The sequence below is a fragment of the Quercus lobata genome, chromosome 4, assembly GCF_001633185.2.
Source record: "Quercus lobata isolate SW786 chromosome 4, ValleyOak3.0 Primary Assembly, whole genome shotgun sequence".
Lineage (NCBI taxonomy): Eukaryota > Viridiplantae > Streptophyta > Magnoliopsida > Fagales > Fagaceae > Quercus > Quercus lobata.
In genome coordinates this window covers 68,854,318-68,870,612 of record NC_044907.1, presented here as the reverse complement: position 1 = coordinate 68,870,612, position 16,295 = coordinate 68,854,318, and the positions used below count along the sequence as shown (strand labels likewise).

Below are 16,295 nucleotides of genomic sequence, written 5' to 3'. Positions count from 1 at the left end.
TTTATTTTTTGTGGATCTAACTTGTTTGGTTGGTGAGAAAGTGTGGGAAAGTTAAATATAATTTTTGCCAATTTTTTTGTTGTAATTTGCATATGTTCAGATGGGAGTGTGTTTTGAGAGTGAAGAGTGTTTGATTTATTTTGGTTTTTGTTTTTGATGAATTATGTGTTAGAGTACCGTCTGAAAAGGAGGTGGGTTACAGAATAGTAACGGAGGGAAGCATAGATGGGTAAAGTGTCAAAAATGAAACCACAGGTGAATAAGTTAAATTCGGGCTAAACCACAGGTGGGTAATCTGTAATTATCCCTATTATTTTATTACGTAGGTAGCATGATTTGGATAATTTGCTCTTTATAACTATACCCTTTCTTTTGAGTATTGTTTTACTCATTTTCTTTTATATAAATTTACAATTTTTCTCACACCCTCTCTCAAAAAAGGTGATTATTCTCTTTCTCTCTCTCTCTCTTATTTATTCTTTCTTGCAACTCTATTTTAGATTGATGTCTAAAATGAATTTTTGTATTTTTTCTGTCTCTACTTTGAGTCGATATATTTTGGTAGTGTGTTTTTTGAGTTTCCCATCACATGTACTCTCTTTCCTTCTTAGATTTTTGATTTTAGATAGTTCTTAGATATTTTGGAAGTGAGAATTTGAGTTTATATTAAAATACAATTTACATGACTATATTTGAACATGTCCATCAATTATTTGAATAATATCAATTGTAAATTTCTGATAGGGTTTGATTATCATGATAAATGATAATCTCTTTTAGATAATGTGAAATTTGAATCATTAATTTGAAACTTAAAATAATTTAGTTGTACCAAAAAATAATAAAACTTAACACAATATTTTTTTAAAAAAAAAAAAATTTAGAAGAATATAGACCGCTTCAAAAAATGATAATATCTCTCATACACACCCAATTTAAAAAAAGAAAAGAAAAAAGAAAAGAAAAGAAAAGAAACATAAAATCTAAAATAATAGAATGATATAATTGTAGAGATAAAAGAGATGAAAAATACTTTTAGAAATAGTTCAATTCTTAAGGATAATTAATTATCTTCAATAAATTTTAAAGAATAAAATATGCTTTTTACCACATATGAACTAAGGTAGATAATGGGGAGATAAGAATGTAAAAGGGAGGGAGAACAGTTAGGAAAAGTGTAACAATAAGTTGAAAAATTAATAATGAGAAGAGTTAAAAATAAGAGAGAGATAATATTTTGATTGTTAAATAATGGAGATTTTAAATTACCTTAAATGAGTAATCATTAAAAAATTATAGAAAAAATTAGAAAGAAAAAATATAATAACATGGTTGCTAATTTGTTTAAATTAGAGTTTAGTAATAATAAATGTCACAATTAACTAATGAAAAATGAGAGAAGATAAAAATTAATTGAAAAATACATTGAATAAGAATATTATATGATTATACAAAAAATTCATATAATGTTAAAAATTATTAAAATACTATGTGAATAATGATAACAAAGGTTAACAATTGTTAACAAATTAGTCAATCATATAATCTTCTCATTTTAAAATATTTCACATTAGAAAATTTTTGTAGGAATAATTTACTGACGAATACAATCAATACTAGATTTAATTTTTGTATAAAAAATAAAAGGAGTTACAATCGTCATAAGCCACCGCTTGGATTGTAGGTTCGAAAAAACTAGGTCTGAGAAAGTTTGTTCAAAACTAAAATAAAAAATTAAAATTTTATATACTTTTTAATGAAACCAAAAAAAAAAAAAAAAAAAGTTATAAATAGGTTTCATTAAAAAATGAATTTTTCTCTAACTTTCTGTGGGGGGTAAAAGACCATTAGGCCCATGTCGATGTCTATATTGGGCCAAAGGCCGAGCCCAAGGGAAAAATCCCTCCTCGGTCGCGGGGAGGAAAAACCCTTCCTGGGCATGGGGAGAGCCCTCCTCGGCACAGTGTAGCCGAGGATGGAGGAGGTAACCTGCCACCGGTAGTGACACTCCCTATCATCTCACGGAGCGGGAAAAGTACTAAAGCAAAAAAGGACAACGAGGGTGTTTTAAGGAAAGGCTTCCATTATTGCATTCAAGGCCTTGTGCCTGACACGGCCATACTTCTCTTTCTTTGTAACCACTCCCAACAACTGGAAGAAAGGGCTGATGGGACAAGCACCTACTCTAGGGACCCCATTCAGGAGGAAGAAAACTACTATAAAATGGGAGTAAAGAGAAGCAGAAGGGGCGGAGCGAAGACCCCCCAACACACAAGAGGGACCAGAAAGGGCTCCCGGAACTGTACCAAGGACCAATTCTCCCAGATGAACTCAGTCCATCTCCCCATATCGAGTAAAACATCGTGATAACTGTTGTCCACACACCAAAACCTAGCTCTTTGGCCCACTTTCTACAAATTCATTATACCAGGCTCGCTGGTCTAAAGTCCCACGCATATTGGGCTAGATCAGAAAAATCGGACACTACAATTGGTGCCGTTTGTGGGAAGAGCTTGTGCGTTGGCGAATATGACGGTTAGTCACGGTCAAGCTCCTATCAACAAGAATCCTTCGAGAGGATCATTTTGGCAGTGGTGTGAATTGCGCGAAAGCCCCTCATCATTTCTAGGAACACATCGCCATTATCATGGCTCAGCCTTCGTTTTGGGACACGCTTCGAAGTGTTCACTACGAGGGGAGAACCGCTGGGTAGCGCAGTTTAAGGGGCTTCGGATGCCGAATATGCACCCTCGTGCACTTGTCAAGGGGCTAACTCTTGAGATACAACAAAGAAGCCGAGGGCTAAACCGGAACCTTTTGAAGTGCTAGACAGAACCAAGGTCTTGCATGGTCCTCGGACTCAAACCTGTAGGAAAACTAGACACTCTAACGGCCAAGTGCTAGACAGAACCAAGGTCTTGCATGGTCCTCGGACTCAAACCTCTGGGGAAACTAGACACTCAAACGGCCAAGTGCTAGACAGAACCAAGGTCTTGCATGGTCCTCGGACTCAAACCTATGGGGAAACTAGACACTCCAACGGCCAAGTGCTAGACAGAATCAAGGTCTTGCATGGTCCTCGGACTCAAACCTATGGGGAAACTAAACACTCTAACGGCCAAGTGCTAGACAGAACCAAGGTCTTGCATGGTCCTCAGACTCAAACCTGTGGGGAAACTAGACACTCTAATGGCCAAGTGCTAGATAGAACCAAGGTCTTGCATGGTCCTCGGACTCAAATCTGTGGGGAAACTAGACACTCTAACGGCCAAGTGCTAGACAGAACCAGGGTCTTGCATGGTCCTCGGACTCAAACCTATGGGGAAACTAGACACTCTAACGGCCAAGTGCTAGACAGAACCAGGGTCTTGCATGGTCCTCGGACTCAAACCTGTAGGGAAACTAGACACTCTAACGGCCAAGTGCTAGATAGAACCAAGGTCTTGCATGTTTCTCGGACTCAAACCTCTGGGGAAACTAGACACTCAAACAGCCAAGTGCTAGACAGAACCAAGGTCTTGCATGGTCCTCGGACTCAAACCTATGGGGAAACTAGACACTCCAACGGCCAAGTGCTAGACAAAACCAAGGTCTTACATGGTCCTCGGACTTAAACCTATGGGGAAACTAGACACTCCAACGGCTAAGTGCTAGACAGAACCAAGGTCTTGCATGGTCCTCGGACTCAAACCTATGGGGAAACTAGACACTCCAAGAGCGCCCAAGTGCTAGACAGAACCAAGGTCTTGCATGGTTCTCGGACTCAAACCTATGGGGAAACTAGACACTCCAAGAGTGCCCAAGTGCTAGATAGAACTAAGGTCTTGCATGATCCTCAGACTCAAACCTTTAGGAAAACTAGACACTCAAAGAGCGGCCAAGTGCTAGACAGAACCAAGGTCTTGCATGGTCCTCGAACTCAAACCTATGGGGAAACTATACACTCCAAGAGCTCAAGTGCTAGACAAAACCAAGGTCTTGCATGGTTCTCGGACTCAAACCTATGGGGAAACTAGACACTCCAAGAGCGGCCAAGTGCTAGACAGAATCAAGGTCTTGCATGGTTCTCGGACTCAAACCTATGGGGAAACTAGACACTTTAAGAGCGCCCAAGTGCTAGACAGAACCAAGGTCTTGCATGGTTCTCGGACTCAAACCTATGGGGAAACTAGACACTCCAAGAGCCCAAGTGCTAGACAGAATCAAGGTCTTGCATGGTCCTCGGACTCAAACCTTTAGGGAAACTAGACACTCGAAGAGCGGCCAAGTGCTAGATAGAACCAAGGTCTTGCATGGTCCTTGGACTCAAACTTATGGGGAAACTAGACACTCCAAGAGTGGCCAAGTGCTAGACAGAACCAAGGTCTTGTATGGTCCTCGAACTCAAACCTATGGGGAAACTAGGCACTCCAAGAGCCCAAGTGCTAGACAGAACCAAGATCTTGCATGGTCCTCGGACTCAAACTTATGGGGAAACTAGACACTCCAAGAGTGGCCAAGTGCTAGACAGAACCAAGGTCTTGCATGGTCCTCGGACTCAAACCTATGGAGAAACTAGACACTCCAAGAGTGCCCAAGTGCTAAACAGAACCAAAGTCTTGCATGGTCCTCGGACTCAAACCTATAGGGAAATTAGACACTCCAAAAGCCCAAGTGCTAGACAGAACCAAGGTCTTGCATGATTCTCGGACTCAAACCTACGGGAAACTAGCAACTTCAAGAAAGACCTAAGTCCTAGGCAGAATGGAGGTCTCGTATGGTCCTCAACCCCCCGGCCTTATGGGAACTAACACACAATGGTGCCTTTCTGAATGTTCAGACTAGGTATAGTCATGCCTCGGTCCTTAGACCAGACACCGAAAACAAGTTAAAACTACGAATATCATCGGAAGCGCGGAAAAAAACCCTAGTACCCAGCGGCCCCCTCGGACAGCCTATTTCAGATTACATGTCCTCAGGAAGTTACCCTGCCCGCAATACAGAACGTGCGGCTGTTATCCCAATTAGTCCTATATAGTTAACCTGTTTAAAGTCGACATTGTTATGCCCGTGGGTTTCGATAAGCTTAAAGTAGTAACTCTTTACCGACAAGAGCATCGGTTCTAAGTACGGTTCGAAAGAGAAGACACCAGCACATTCATTCACAAAATAATTATTGCAGAAAAGAGAGGATACATAAAATGCGATAAAATCATCTTTTATTAGATAAAGAGATAGTACAATGTACATAAAAGGGCTTAGACAAGCCTATGTCATAAGCTAACTAAAAAAAAAGGGGGAATACACGGGGAACGATAGATCCTTCAATTTTGCTCTAGCAGCGAATAAGCAAACCTGGGTGGCACCGGCGATGGAAGAGAAGAAGAAGTAGAGGCACTTGGTCCACAACCTTGCTTTAGCAGCGACTAGGCAAGTCTGGATGGCACCAGTGATGGAAGAGAGGAAGAAGCAGGGATGCCAAATCCCCATACTTGGTCTAGCAGCAATCGAGCGAGCATCATTCTAGCAGCAATCGAGCGAGCATGGGTGGTACCGGCGATGGGAAGTCCAAGCCCTTACGTGCATAACACACGGCACCGGATGGAAGTCCCAGTGCTGTCGCACCAAAAATCTGATGCGACCTCCACCTACTTCGGATTTTGGCTGAAGGAAGAAGATGCTCCTTTCTTGCCTTATTAAGGAGAAGAAATGTCTTGAGCCTTTGTCTCTTTTGTCCTGACCGGGCCATTCTGAATCTTGAAGATACCCAAGGCTTCTGAAGAGGGTGTGGTTCCTTCACCCTCACCCTAGCCTTGACCATTCCACCTCCTAAAGCTCAGTCACACTGGTAATGGGGACTTTGGGAACAGTTGGAGAGTTAGGAATCTGAAAAGCTCAAAGGGTCTACAAATAAAGGGAATGACCTCCCATCGTGCTTCTTATATAGGAGGCAAACCTGGTGGCAATCAAATTACCCAAATCTCCAAAAAGGAATTACGGGCGAAATAAATCTTGTTCAATTTCCAAAGTGATCTTCAACCGTTGAATTTATGTTACCTCATGAAGGGACCCTCATTAAAGCATGCCTCGAATATCGAAGCGACAGGGATGCGGCTTGGATAGATTAAAATAATGTCTCACGGCCGGAAACGCGTCTTAGGCAAACGAAGAGGCTCTGGCCTTTAGTGGAGGGCCTGATGTGGCAAGCTGAGACGGAGGCCCGATGTCACCAAAACCCTCATCTCTGCTCGAGGGCCTGGACAACAGGATTTTGAGGGGCTATTGTGGGGGGTAAAAGACCATTAAGCCCATGTCGATGTCTATATTAGGCCAAAGGCCCAGCCCAAGGGAAAAATCCCTCCTCCGTCACGGGGAGGAAAAGCCCTTCTTCGACCATGGGGAGAGCCCTCCTCGGCACAGTGTAGCCGAGGATGGAAGAGGTAACCTGCCACCGATAGTGACACTCCCTATCATCCCACGGAGCGGGAAAAGTACTAAAGTAGAAAAGGACAACGAGAGTGTTTTAAGGAAAGGCTGTCATTATTGCATTCAGGGCCTTGTGCCTAACACGGCCATACTTCTCTATCCTTGCAACCACTCCCAACAACTGGAAGAAAGGGTTGATGGGACAAGTACCTACCCTAGGGACCCCATTCAGGAGGAAGAAAACTACTATAAAATGGGAGTAAAGAGAAGCAGAAGGGGCGGGGCGAAGACCCCCCAACACACAAGAGGGACTAGAAAGGGCTCCCGGAACTGTACCGAGTACCAATTCTCCCAGATGAACTCAGTCCATCTCCCCCTATCGAGTAAAACACCGTGATAATTGTTGTCCATACACTAAAGCCTAGCTCTTTGGCCCACTCTCTACAAATTCATTGTACCGGGCTCGCTGGTCTAAAGTCCCACGCATATTGGGCCAGATCAGAAAAATCGGACCCTACACTTTCCTTTTAAATTTCTGAGAAAAATTTTATTATTTTTTGATAATAATTTTTTCTCAAAAAAGATAAGTAAGATGAATTAAAAATTATTGGTTTTCTTTTTATGCATTGTAACATTTCATGAGGACACTTTATGAAGACAATTTTTTTTTTGAGATAAACTAATTTATTTATTTGAATTTAAGCTTTTCCAAAAATTGTGAAAATTTCTTCAAAAGGTAATTTATGTTATAGTTAATTTTTTGATTGTGTAGTTGTATGATGGATTTGTGTTTTAATTTATAAGTTGTTTTGGGTAGTAAATGTAGTGTAGTGTGTAATTTATGGAGTAGTCAATTGGTTTTTCATTTTTTTTAGTTAATAAAAACCTTACATATACCTTTTTTTTTTTTTTTTTTTTTTTTTTTTTTTTTTTTTTTAAACATTAGTTAAAATTTCAAAAAAAAAAAAAAAAAAAAAAAAAAAAAAAAAAAAAAAGAAAAGAGAAAAAAGAGAGACCACCATAAAAAAATTAGCACGTGCAATGCGTGGTTTTGCGACTAGTTGATGTTAATAGTTTTATTTAATTGTGATATTCTTTGCTCCAAGAAATCTAACCATTTTGTTCCAAAGGACTTAGTTTTGTTACAACTCCCACAAAAAAATCAATATGACTACATATTTTAAAAATCTAACTGTTGAATTACGTATTCTTTATGATCTTAACATGTATGTCGAATTTCGTGTCGATTGGATATTATTTACTATTCGATCCTTAAATTATTTTTTAGTTATAATTTTAGACTACTAAAACTTGAATTTAATATTTGATTGATGACATAGTTATTGATATTTGATTATTTAGAAATTTTGTAAACATTGATATTATAAAAAGAAAATGTAATCAAATGGTGGATTTATTAAAATACACATCCAATAAAACGATATTTAGTGGGGTAGCTATTTGGCTAAAAAAGGTTCATTTTAAAAAAAAATTATAAGAGCACTCATAATAAAGATGCTAAAATAACTTTTGAGTTATTTTAGCATCTCAACCACACAAAAAAGCCCTCCAATAAAGCTGCTATAGCTAAATTATTTAGTTGTATTTTACCTTCATGCTATAGTGAGCTGTTATCAATAATAGGTCATTGTAGCATGAAGGTAAACATAAATTTTTTTAATATTTTTATATTCCCTCATTTCTCATAAAAATCTATAACTGCTCCTCTCTCTCCTTTCTCACTTCTCTCTCTCTCTCTCTCTCTCTCTCTCTCTCGTCAGTTGTTTTGTGGGTCAATTGGTTCGTGGGTATCGGCATGGGTTAGAGTGGTTTGAGGGTTGATTTGTGGGTCTGATTGGTTTGTGGGTCCGTGGGTATCAACTTGGTTTGTGGGTATCGGTGTGGTTGGGTCGTGGGTATCAACGTGGTTATGTCGTGGTTGTGCTGTGGTTCGTGGGTATCAGTGTGGGTCGATTTGTTTGATTTCTATTAAGTTTTGCTGTGGTTTGATTTCTGATTTGGTCCGATTGTTTTGTTTTTGTTGCTGTGGTTGGTGGTTGCAGGTTGAGAACTGGAAGAGGAAGGTTGTTGGGAGCTGGATTTTTTTTTTCCTTTTGCTGTGATTTGTGGTTGTGGTTGGTGGGGCGATGGTGGAGGTGGTTGTTGTTTTGTTGGTTTTTGTGGCGGTTATTTATTAATATTTTAATGAGTTATTTATATTATTTTAAATGAGTTGCTAACAATATGGAGTTTTTGAAATTGAGTGAATTGTAAAGTGGGTTGTTAAAATAGATAAAGTTGTTTTTTAAGTTACTTAAAGCTATGATTTTTAACTTATTGTGAATGCTCTAAAATGTGTGAATTTAACTTTTTGAAAACATTTGAAGTATAGTAACGATGACCAAATCAATGCTTGTGGAGTGTGTGGGGGAGAGAGGGGCAAGGACTGAGGTTCAAGTTTTCAGGAGAGAGTTTCACGCATATATATACTTAGATTAGACTAGAGTAGAAATTCTATCTTGTATATATATATATATATATATATATTTTTTTTTTTCACAAGATTGAAATGTAAAAAAAAAAAAAAAAAATTATTTAGCACTAGTTATTTTGTTTGACTTTCACAACCCTTGAGAAAAATAGTGACAATTTTCGTCCTAAAGCCCCAAGTGGAGGGATTCAGCTCAAACATTTCGGCCCCTTAAAGCAATTTCAGTTGTGGATAATCCCTTTTTCGTTAGTGCTTTATTTTTTATTTTTTGAAAGTATTAGTTAGTGCTTTATTTGTTTTTTTTTGCTGAATAGTTAGTGCTTTATTTGAAGCAAAGTAATAAATAACAGCAAATTTAGCTAGTTCCTTAATCATTCTGTCAGGAAAAGAATATGGTTGGACTTTTATGCAAATCCCAACACTCCAGCAGCAAGTTAAATATTTAAATGACATTTTATTAAATAGTTTTTTTTTGGCCGATTTCTAAATGGGATTCGGTTATGATGGATTATTATGGGTCTGGCTATCCTTCTTTTTTATTTATTTATTTATTTATTTTTAAATTTTAAATTTTAATTTTTTCGTTATTTGTTTTTACGGATGGTGGTTTGTTTTTACAGACGGTATTTGTGAAAAATTAGATCAGGTTTGATATGTGTTTCAGATGAGGTTAGTTTGGTTTGAGTTGGGGATTTTGGGTTCGTGATTTGGTGAGCAGGGTTGTCCGTAAAAAATGACTTGTTCTTCTCTCACGAGTTTTGATATGGACGCTTCGGGCGATGAAGTTGGAGAAAGAAAGACCATATGGAGAGACAAGGATGTTGGGTTTTTTGAGCCTTTGGATTGTTTTTTTTGCCAAGTGTCACTTATCTAAAATAGGAGAGAATAAAAGGGTTTTAATGACAAAACAATTTTTTGAATAACAATATCATATCATATATTATAGTGACAAGTACAGCTGGTACAGTTGGTATTTAAATAGATACGAAACGTTGGAGTTTTGGGACCGGTGCATGTACTGGTACGGTACATACCGACCGGTACGGTATGGTATCCTCTTTCTTATCTCAAATATATTGCAACTATTAAACTAGTTCTATTCTAGACAAAATTTTATTCTATATAAATCTATATTTTCAAAATCAGCTAAGTTTAACATACAATTTCGATTAAAATTTTATTATTACTAATTTTTAAAATTTTAAAATAAAATAAAATAAATTATTTTATTCATCCATAATTTTTAGTTTTGATAAAAGAAATGATCCTACATGAAGGGTTTCTCTCATATGTTGTAAGTTATAACCAAATTGTAGTATTACGTATAACTATAAAACTTTATACAATGCCAGTTCTTATTAGAGTATTAGCATTAATTGTGCTAAAATACTCAAGATGTTATTTTAGCAGGCCCCAAAGTACAATTTTAGCACACCAAAGAGCAAATAACCCTCCGTCCAGTGTGTTTCTTGAGCAAAAATTTGCTAATTCTTTTTAGCATTGCAATAGTGATGCTAACACTTATTTTTGTATTCATTTTTTTCTCTATCCTTTTAGACCTCTCTCTCTCTCTCTCTCCAACCCGAACCACACTCCTTTCTCTTACTCTTACACCATCTCTCTCCTCTCTCAAGTCGTTGCACATTGGTCTAGGTCGTTTAAGGTTGTGGCAGTGATGATGGTGGACCGATGATGACATCAATGATCGTTGTGGATCGTGGGGGTTCTAGTAATTGTGGAAATGGTTTTGGTTTGCTGTGGGTTTCAAATGGTAAGTTTGTAGTAGTGGAGGGATTGTGCGTTTGCAGTGGTGGATTGTGGGGTTGGTTTTGTAGTTTATTTGGTGGGTATTATTATTGTTAAACGGTAGGAATTATTTTAAGTTATTTTAATGTGTGATATGCTAAATTAAGAGATGAATTGTATGGTGAATTAATTGTAAAACTGTGTGTTAAAGAAACGAAAGTAGTATTTTGGTTAACTAAACAAAGCATATTTTAGCACATTGGATGCTAATGCATATGTATATTCTTCAATTTTGAAATAATAATAATAATATTATTATTATTATTATTATTATTTTCATGTAACTTGTTCGAGGAAAATTGTATTTATGATTGAAAATGTGGGTGTAACCCAGCTTAGAAAAGTTGCTTCTTGACATCTTGTTGTATGATAGGCTTGGATTGAATTGGATTAAATCACATCAATGGAACTATGAATAATAATAAGATATAAAAAGCTGTAATAAATTCAAACAGTTTTATATAATTCAAAATAGTTGATTTATAAGTGGGTTCCCGTGATATGCATTATTGCGTCGGACTCCCACTACAAAATTAGAAAGGAACTTAATCGTAGGCATGATTTCACTATCGAGATTTCAAAAAGTTTTAACTGATGAATTCGAAAATCTTAGTTGTATGCATTTATTGATTGTAACGTGGCTTCACCCGGACTTATATCATGCCAATAAGGAAATGAATGAAAATGAATTAAAATTGACTAATTCGAGGGAAAAAAAGAAAAAAAAAGTTGAAAGAGACCGAGAGGTGAGAAAATTGCGTCTAATTTCTTTAATGATGAAATGATATTGATTACAAGCACTAATACAAATTACTTTCAAGACTGGCCAAAATAACAAAATAGCAACTTCTTTATACGAGTTACTTGCAAGACTTGTTGGCTAAAACAACCAACAAAAAACTTGTAACTTGTATCTAATAAATCGGCTTCACTTCTTGAATACTTCTTGCAATCTTACAACCAACTAACTAACGAACCAATCTTGTAACTAACAAGCTAAATGATTCTTGATTCTTTACAAGAATTACACCCATACTACTACACATCTTGGCTCTCCTGCCTCCGCAAAATTGATGTACTGTCAAAGAGTATCATCAACAACAGAAACTACTCGGCATGAATGGCGAGGGGGGAGGTCACGAATTCTTATCTTGTAGATTGTCATCAAATCTACACTATAAGCATACAAACTCTCTGGGAGATATTGCAACTCGATCAAAATGTTGCGATTTGGCAGTACAAATAGAGGTCGACTAGGTCCTATCAAACGTTCAAAAGGCATCACGGTGTATTCTTTAATCCAAGACTCCTTTACACCATAAATCTTCATTGACCATATGTCAGCCCTTTTGTGGTCATTATAATCAACCATACACAGACACCCTCCTAGCACTACAACGCGCCAATCTTTCCTATCCAGTCTAGATTTACAATTATCTGGAGTTGGAATCTGTTGAAAATTTTCGGACTCCAAATCGAATGAAACTATAATTGTTGAACCATTTTGCTTATCTTGGCCTAACCAGTGTAGTGCTCCATTAAATGAAGCTGCATAGGGTTGCATCCGAAGCAAGAACGGGTTCTTTCTGTTGATCATCCACATGGGTTTGCCAAGAGTGAACACCTCAATTCGTTGTTCCAAACCCGTAGGCTGTTCTTGTTCCACTATTCTGACCACCTTATACTCATTGGTACCGGGATGGAAACCAAACCCAAAAGCCAACCTGCTTTCATTAGTCATGGCGGGCCGTGAAGGAAACCTGTCAAAACTTGCTGCGTGAATATAGTACACGAAAAAGTTGTGTTCCGAGACTTGATCCTTTACTTCAACATAGGAAAAGAACAAGATCCCACGGCAGTACAGAACAGTAGTAAACTTCTTGCTGTATTCCAAGGGCAAGTTGATATATTTGAGGTCACCTTTCAAGCCTTTATTATTCCAGGGTTCGTTCATACAAATATTACAATGATAAAGTTGGTCATGACGGTCAGAAGGGAAATCACTTGAGCAAAGAAGAATGAGGGGACAGGTGTAGGATTGATTAAAAGCTGGTTGAGAATAATCCATAGTATTTGTTTTTGATGAACTGTGTTATATTCTATAGGGAGATCAAGAAGCAGAAAGAGATTGTGAGGAATTGAATTCTCCAAGGAAAGAGAGGAAAAGAAGAAAAAGAAGAAGAAGAAAGGGATTATGAAGAATTTGCGGGGTTGGTTTTCTTTGTTTACAACGTGTCTCATATATATATAACATTCCCGTATGAGATAAGAATGCAAATATATATTTGGATGATATCTGAATTATAATAACAATAATAATTATTACGCAAGAATATGGGCTGATTGACTGAGGGAAGTCGGTGAAGATAAATTGAACACTTGTTTGGCCCTAACAATGCATGCGGGGTATAGCATAAGATGAACTAGTCTGTTATGCATGCAGGGTGTAAAGATAAAGTTTGGTTATAAATTTAGTTGTAACTAACTACTATAAATTTATTTAATATCTTTTTATTGGATGTAAATTTTGATAAATCCATTGTTGGGGGTAGGGGGGCCATGACTTTCTAAATTTTTCATTAGAGGTTAGGATAAATTCAAAATTTAAAATTTAGTTCTATCACAAAAGGAAAAAAAAAAAAAAAAAATAGACCTTAAATTTTTTATAATTGATCCCTAAAATTTTTGAACCAATTAATCCATAAAAACTCCTTAAAAAAAATTAAATTCTTATATATACAACAACCCAAAAGAGAATACAAGAACACAAGGGCCCTAATGACCCAAAAAAAATGTCTTCATTTACAAATCCCTAATACCCAGTATAAAAGGAAAAAAGAAAAGGAAAAGTAAAAATCTAGATGTCTCTTATGGTTGCTAAGCACACCGGTCCCAATTGCGCTGCCAGTTGCCACCTTGCTTCATGCCTTGAGCAGTAGCAGCCATAGCCACGAACATGGTCCTTGACAGGATTGTCACGACCCCAATCCATGGTACATGAATTTAGATGCACGACTAACTTGTTGATTTTATATAACTCAATAAACATAATTAATTTCAAATTTAAATAAACTCCAAATAAGCAATGCTCTTAATAAACCTCTTACAATATCTAAAATCCACAATTTAAAAATAATCTCCAAATACTATAAAATCTTAAGTGAAATAAAAATAACTAAAAATCCTATAAGACTTTAAGCATTATTGAAGTCGCCTAAAAACTCTCACGCTCTACCTTGCACCTTAAGAAGCGTTCCAAAGGTTCTGCTTTCCAACAAAACTTTAATCTAAAAATTATGATGATGAGGTGAGCCACATATCTAGTAAGCAATTATACACAATACACAACAGAATAGAGTTAAGCAAAGCACGAGTATTTTGATTTCACAAATTCACTCAATGATATCAAATATAGTTTTCCAAACATATAATGAACCATTTAATACATATGTAATCAAATCTTAAAATCATTCGAAAACACATACAAATAATTGATCAGAGCACAGTGTCACATATACACTTATCATATATTCTCGCATGCAATCTTATGAGTGGATACCAACATCTAACCCTTGTTAGTGAGGGATCAACACTTATTCTCTCACATACAACCCTGTGAGCGGGCTTACACATATATTTGATCAACTTCAAAAACATTTAATGAGTCCATATCACGAAAGCAAGGTTTATACAAGGTAGAACAATTTACTTAATAGTAACAATCATTAGGAGCAAAATAACAGTGATAATTAGTGAGATAAGATAGAGGATCGCATAGTTGAGTAGAGCAACGAAAATTAGGACTAATAGGAGGTTCAAGAGATGCTGGTGCAACGGGATCCATGACTGTGATACTACACCTCTAGGATCTCACGTGAATGGGGTAAAGTCATGTTAATTGCCTTCCAAGAAATAGTGGAGAGGAACCTACTGTTGTTATTCTCCCTTCTAGGTCAAGGGTTTTAGAATGAAGTTGCCACTTATTTAATTAAAAAAATATCAAAAATAAATCGAAAAGTACATTGTTTTATTAATTAATTAAGAAAGATACATCTCTTGAAAATAAATAAATATTACATTGCTTTCGTCCTAGATACAATATAAAACAAAATACAACACTTGGTGTACGTTTTTAGACCCTTAAAATACAATCAAATTAACATAGTTAATTAACCAAATGATTACTTAGTTAAATTATTCAAATCTAAGTTAACACAAATATGTCATATCATTGTAAAGTACGGAAAATAAATAACACAACGATATGATAACTCAGGAAAACCAAACTGGTAAAAAACTTGGGGATGATTTAACTTAACTATCCTCAAGGTAAAACAATCCATTATGAGAGAATTGAAATTTACACAATAGCGACTTAGGCCACTAACATCCTATTGCTACCTCGAGTAGGAAACTTACTACCACGACCACATGACAGCTCCAAGTCCACGGACTACTTTTTTCTTGGATTCACAGCAAACATAAGCACTCCGCTTGTGTATCTTTAAGCTCTTTATGCAGCAATCGAACTGATCATCAAGTTCATGACATAATCTTGATTCTTGATAACCCTAAGTATATGTGAAGGCGAAAACCTCTAGATCTCACAAGAGAGTCACATACACAGCATAAATAACAACATAAATAACAACTATAAAACATGGCTAGGGTTTTTCCTTTTATACTTAAGGCAAAACATAAAACCCTACACGTCAAACGGGCTTGGGTTGAGTTGAAAAATTCTGTAGAGAAACAATTTTCACGAGCTTCGATCGATTGAGTCTAATTCTCGATCGATCGAGCCAGGTAGATTTACACAGTAAATCCTGCAGTACACTCATTTCCAACTTTACACATAAACATACTTTGAGCAAGCCTAAAACAAGACTAAACGTTTTGATCATGGTTTGCCAACATTACAAAATGAAGTTCTAATACATTTAAACCTAAAGTCTTAGAACCCAACAAACTCCCCCTTTGGCAATCCGTGATAAAACACAAACTAGACAAAGTGCTCAAAGTTACAAAAACAGCTCATTACAAAAACATTGCCCAACAAAAACAAATTCAACCGAACTACTATCTATCAATTGCAAGTGTAGACAGCAGCACGACTGAATCAACCTATGTATTCTTGTAACACTTAAGAGCATTAGCATTGGGAAATGCTAATGCTATATCTAAGAGAAATTTAGCATTTTACACCTAAAAAACTATTGCATCAGGAAATTGTAAACAGCAGTATTGCAAATTTTTTTGCAATACTGCTACAGTACAATTCTAAACATAGAATTGTACTGTTCACAGAATTGTAAAAAATTAATAATATTATAATCCTCCTATTTCAACCGAAATTTCTCTCTCATCCCTCTCATTTTTTCTCCTCTCTTCTCACTCTTCCTTCTCTTTCTACATCTGCTCTCTCCCTCCATCTGCTCTCTCCTCTCCGAAGCATCATTGCCAAAATTTCTCACCCATCTCTGAAATTTCTCACCCATCTCACACGGCCACTCCTTCATCTCTCATCGTACGGCCTGCCTCTCTTTCGTTGCACCGGTGCTGGGTTTTGGATTTTTGAGGTTGGAGGTTGGAT

The 16,295-nt window shown here is 36.8% G+C and overlaps 1 protein-coding gene across 1 annotated transcript; it reads right to left on the bottom strand.

The window, feature by feature from the left end:
• Nucleotides 1-11,783: 11,783 nt before the first annotated feature.
• On the bottom strand, nt 11,784-12,770 carry LOC115985687 (F-box protein At3g07870-like). The gene has a single exon (XM_031108603.1). It carries the CDS (start codon nt 12,768-12,770, stop codon nt 11,784-11,786), a length of 987 nt encoding a protein of 328 aa, XP_030964463.1.
• Nucleotides 12,771-16,295: the final 3,525 nt, after the last annotated feature.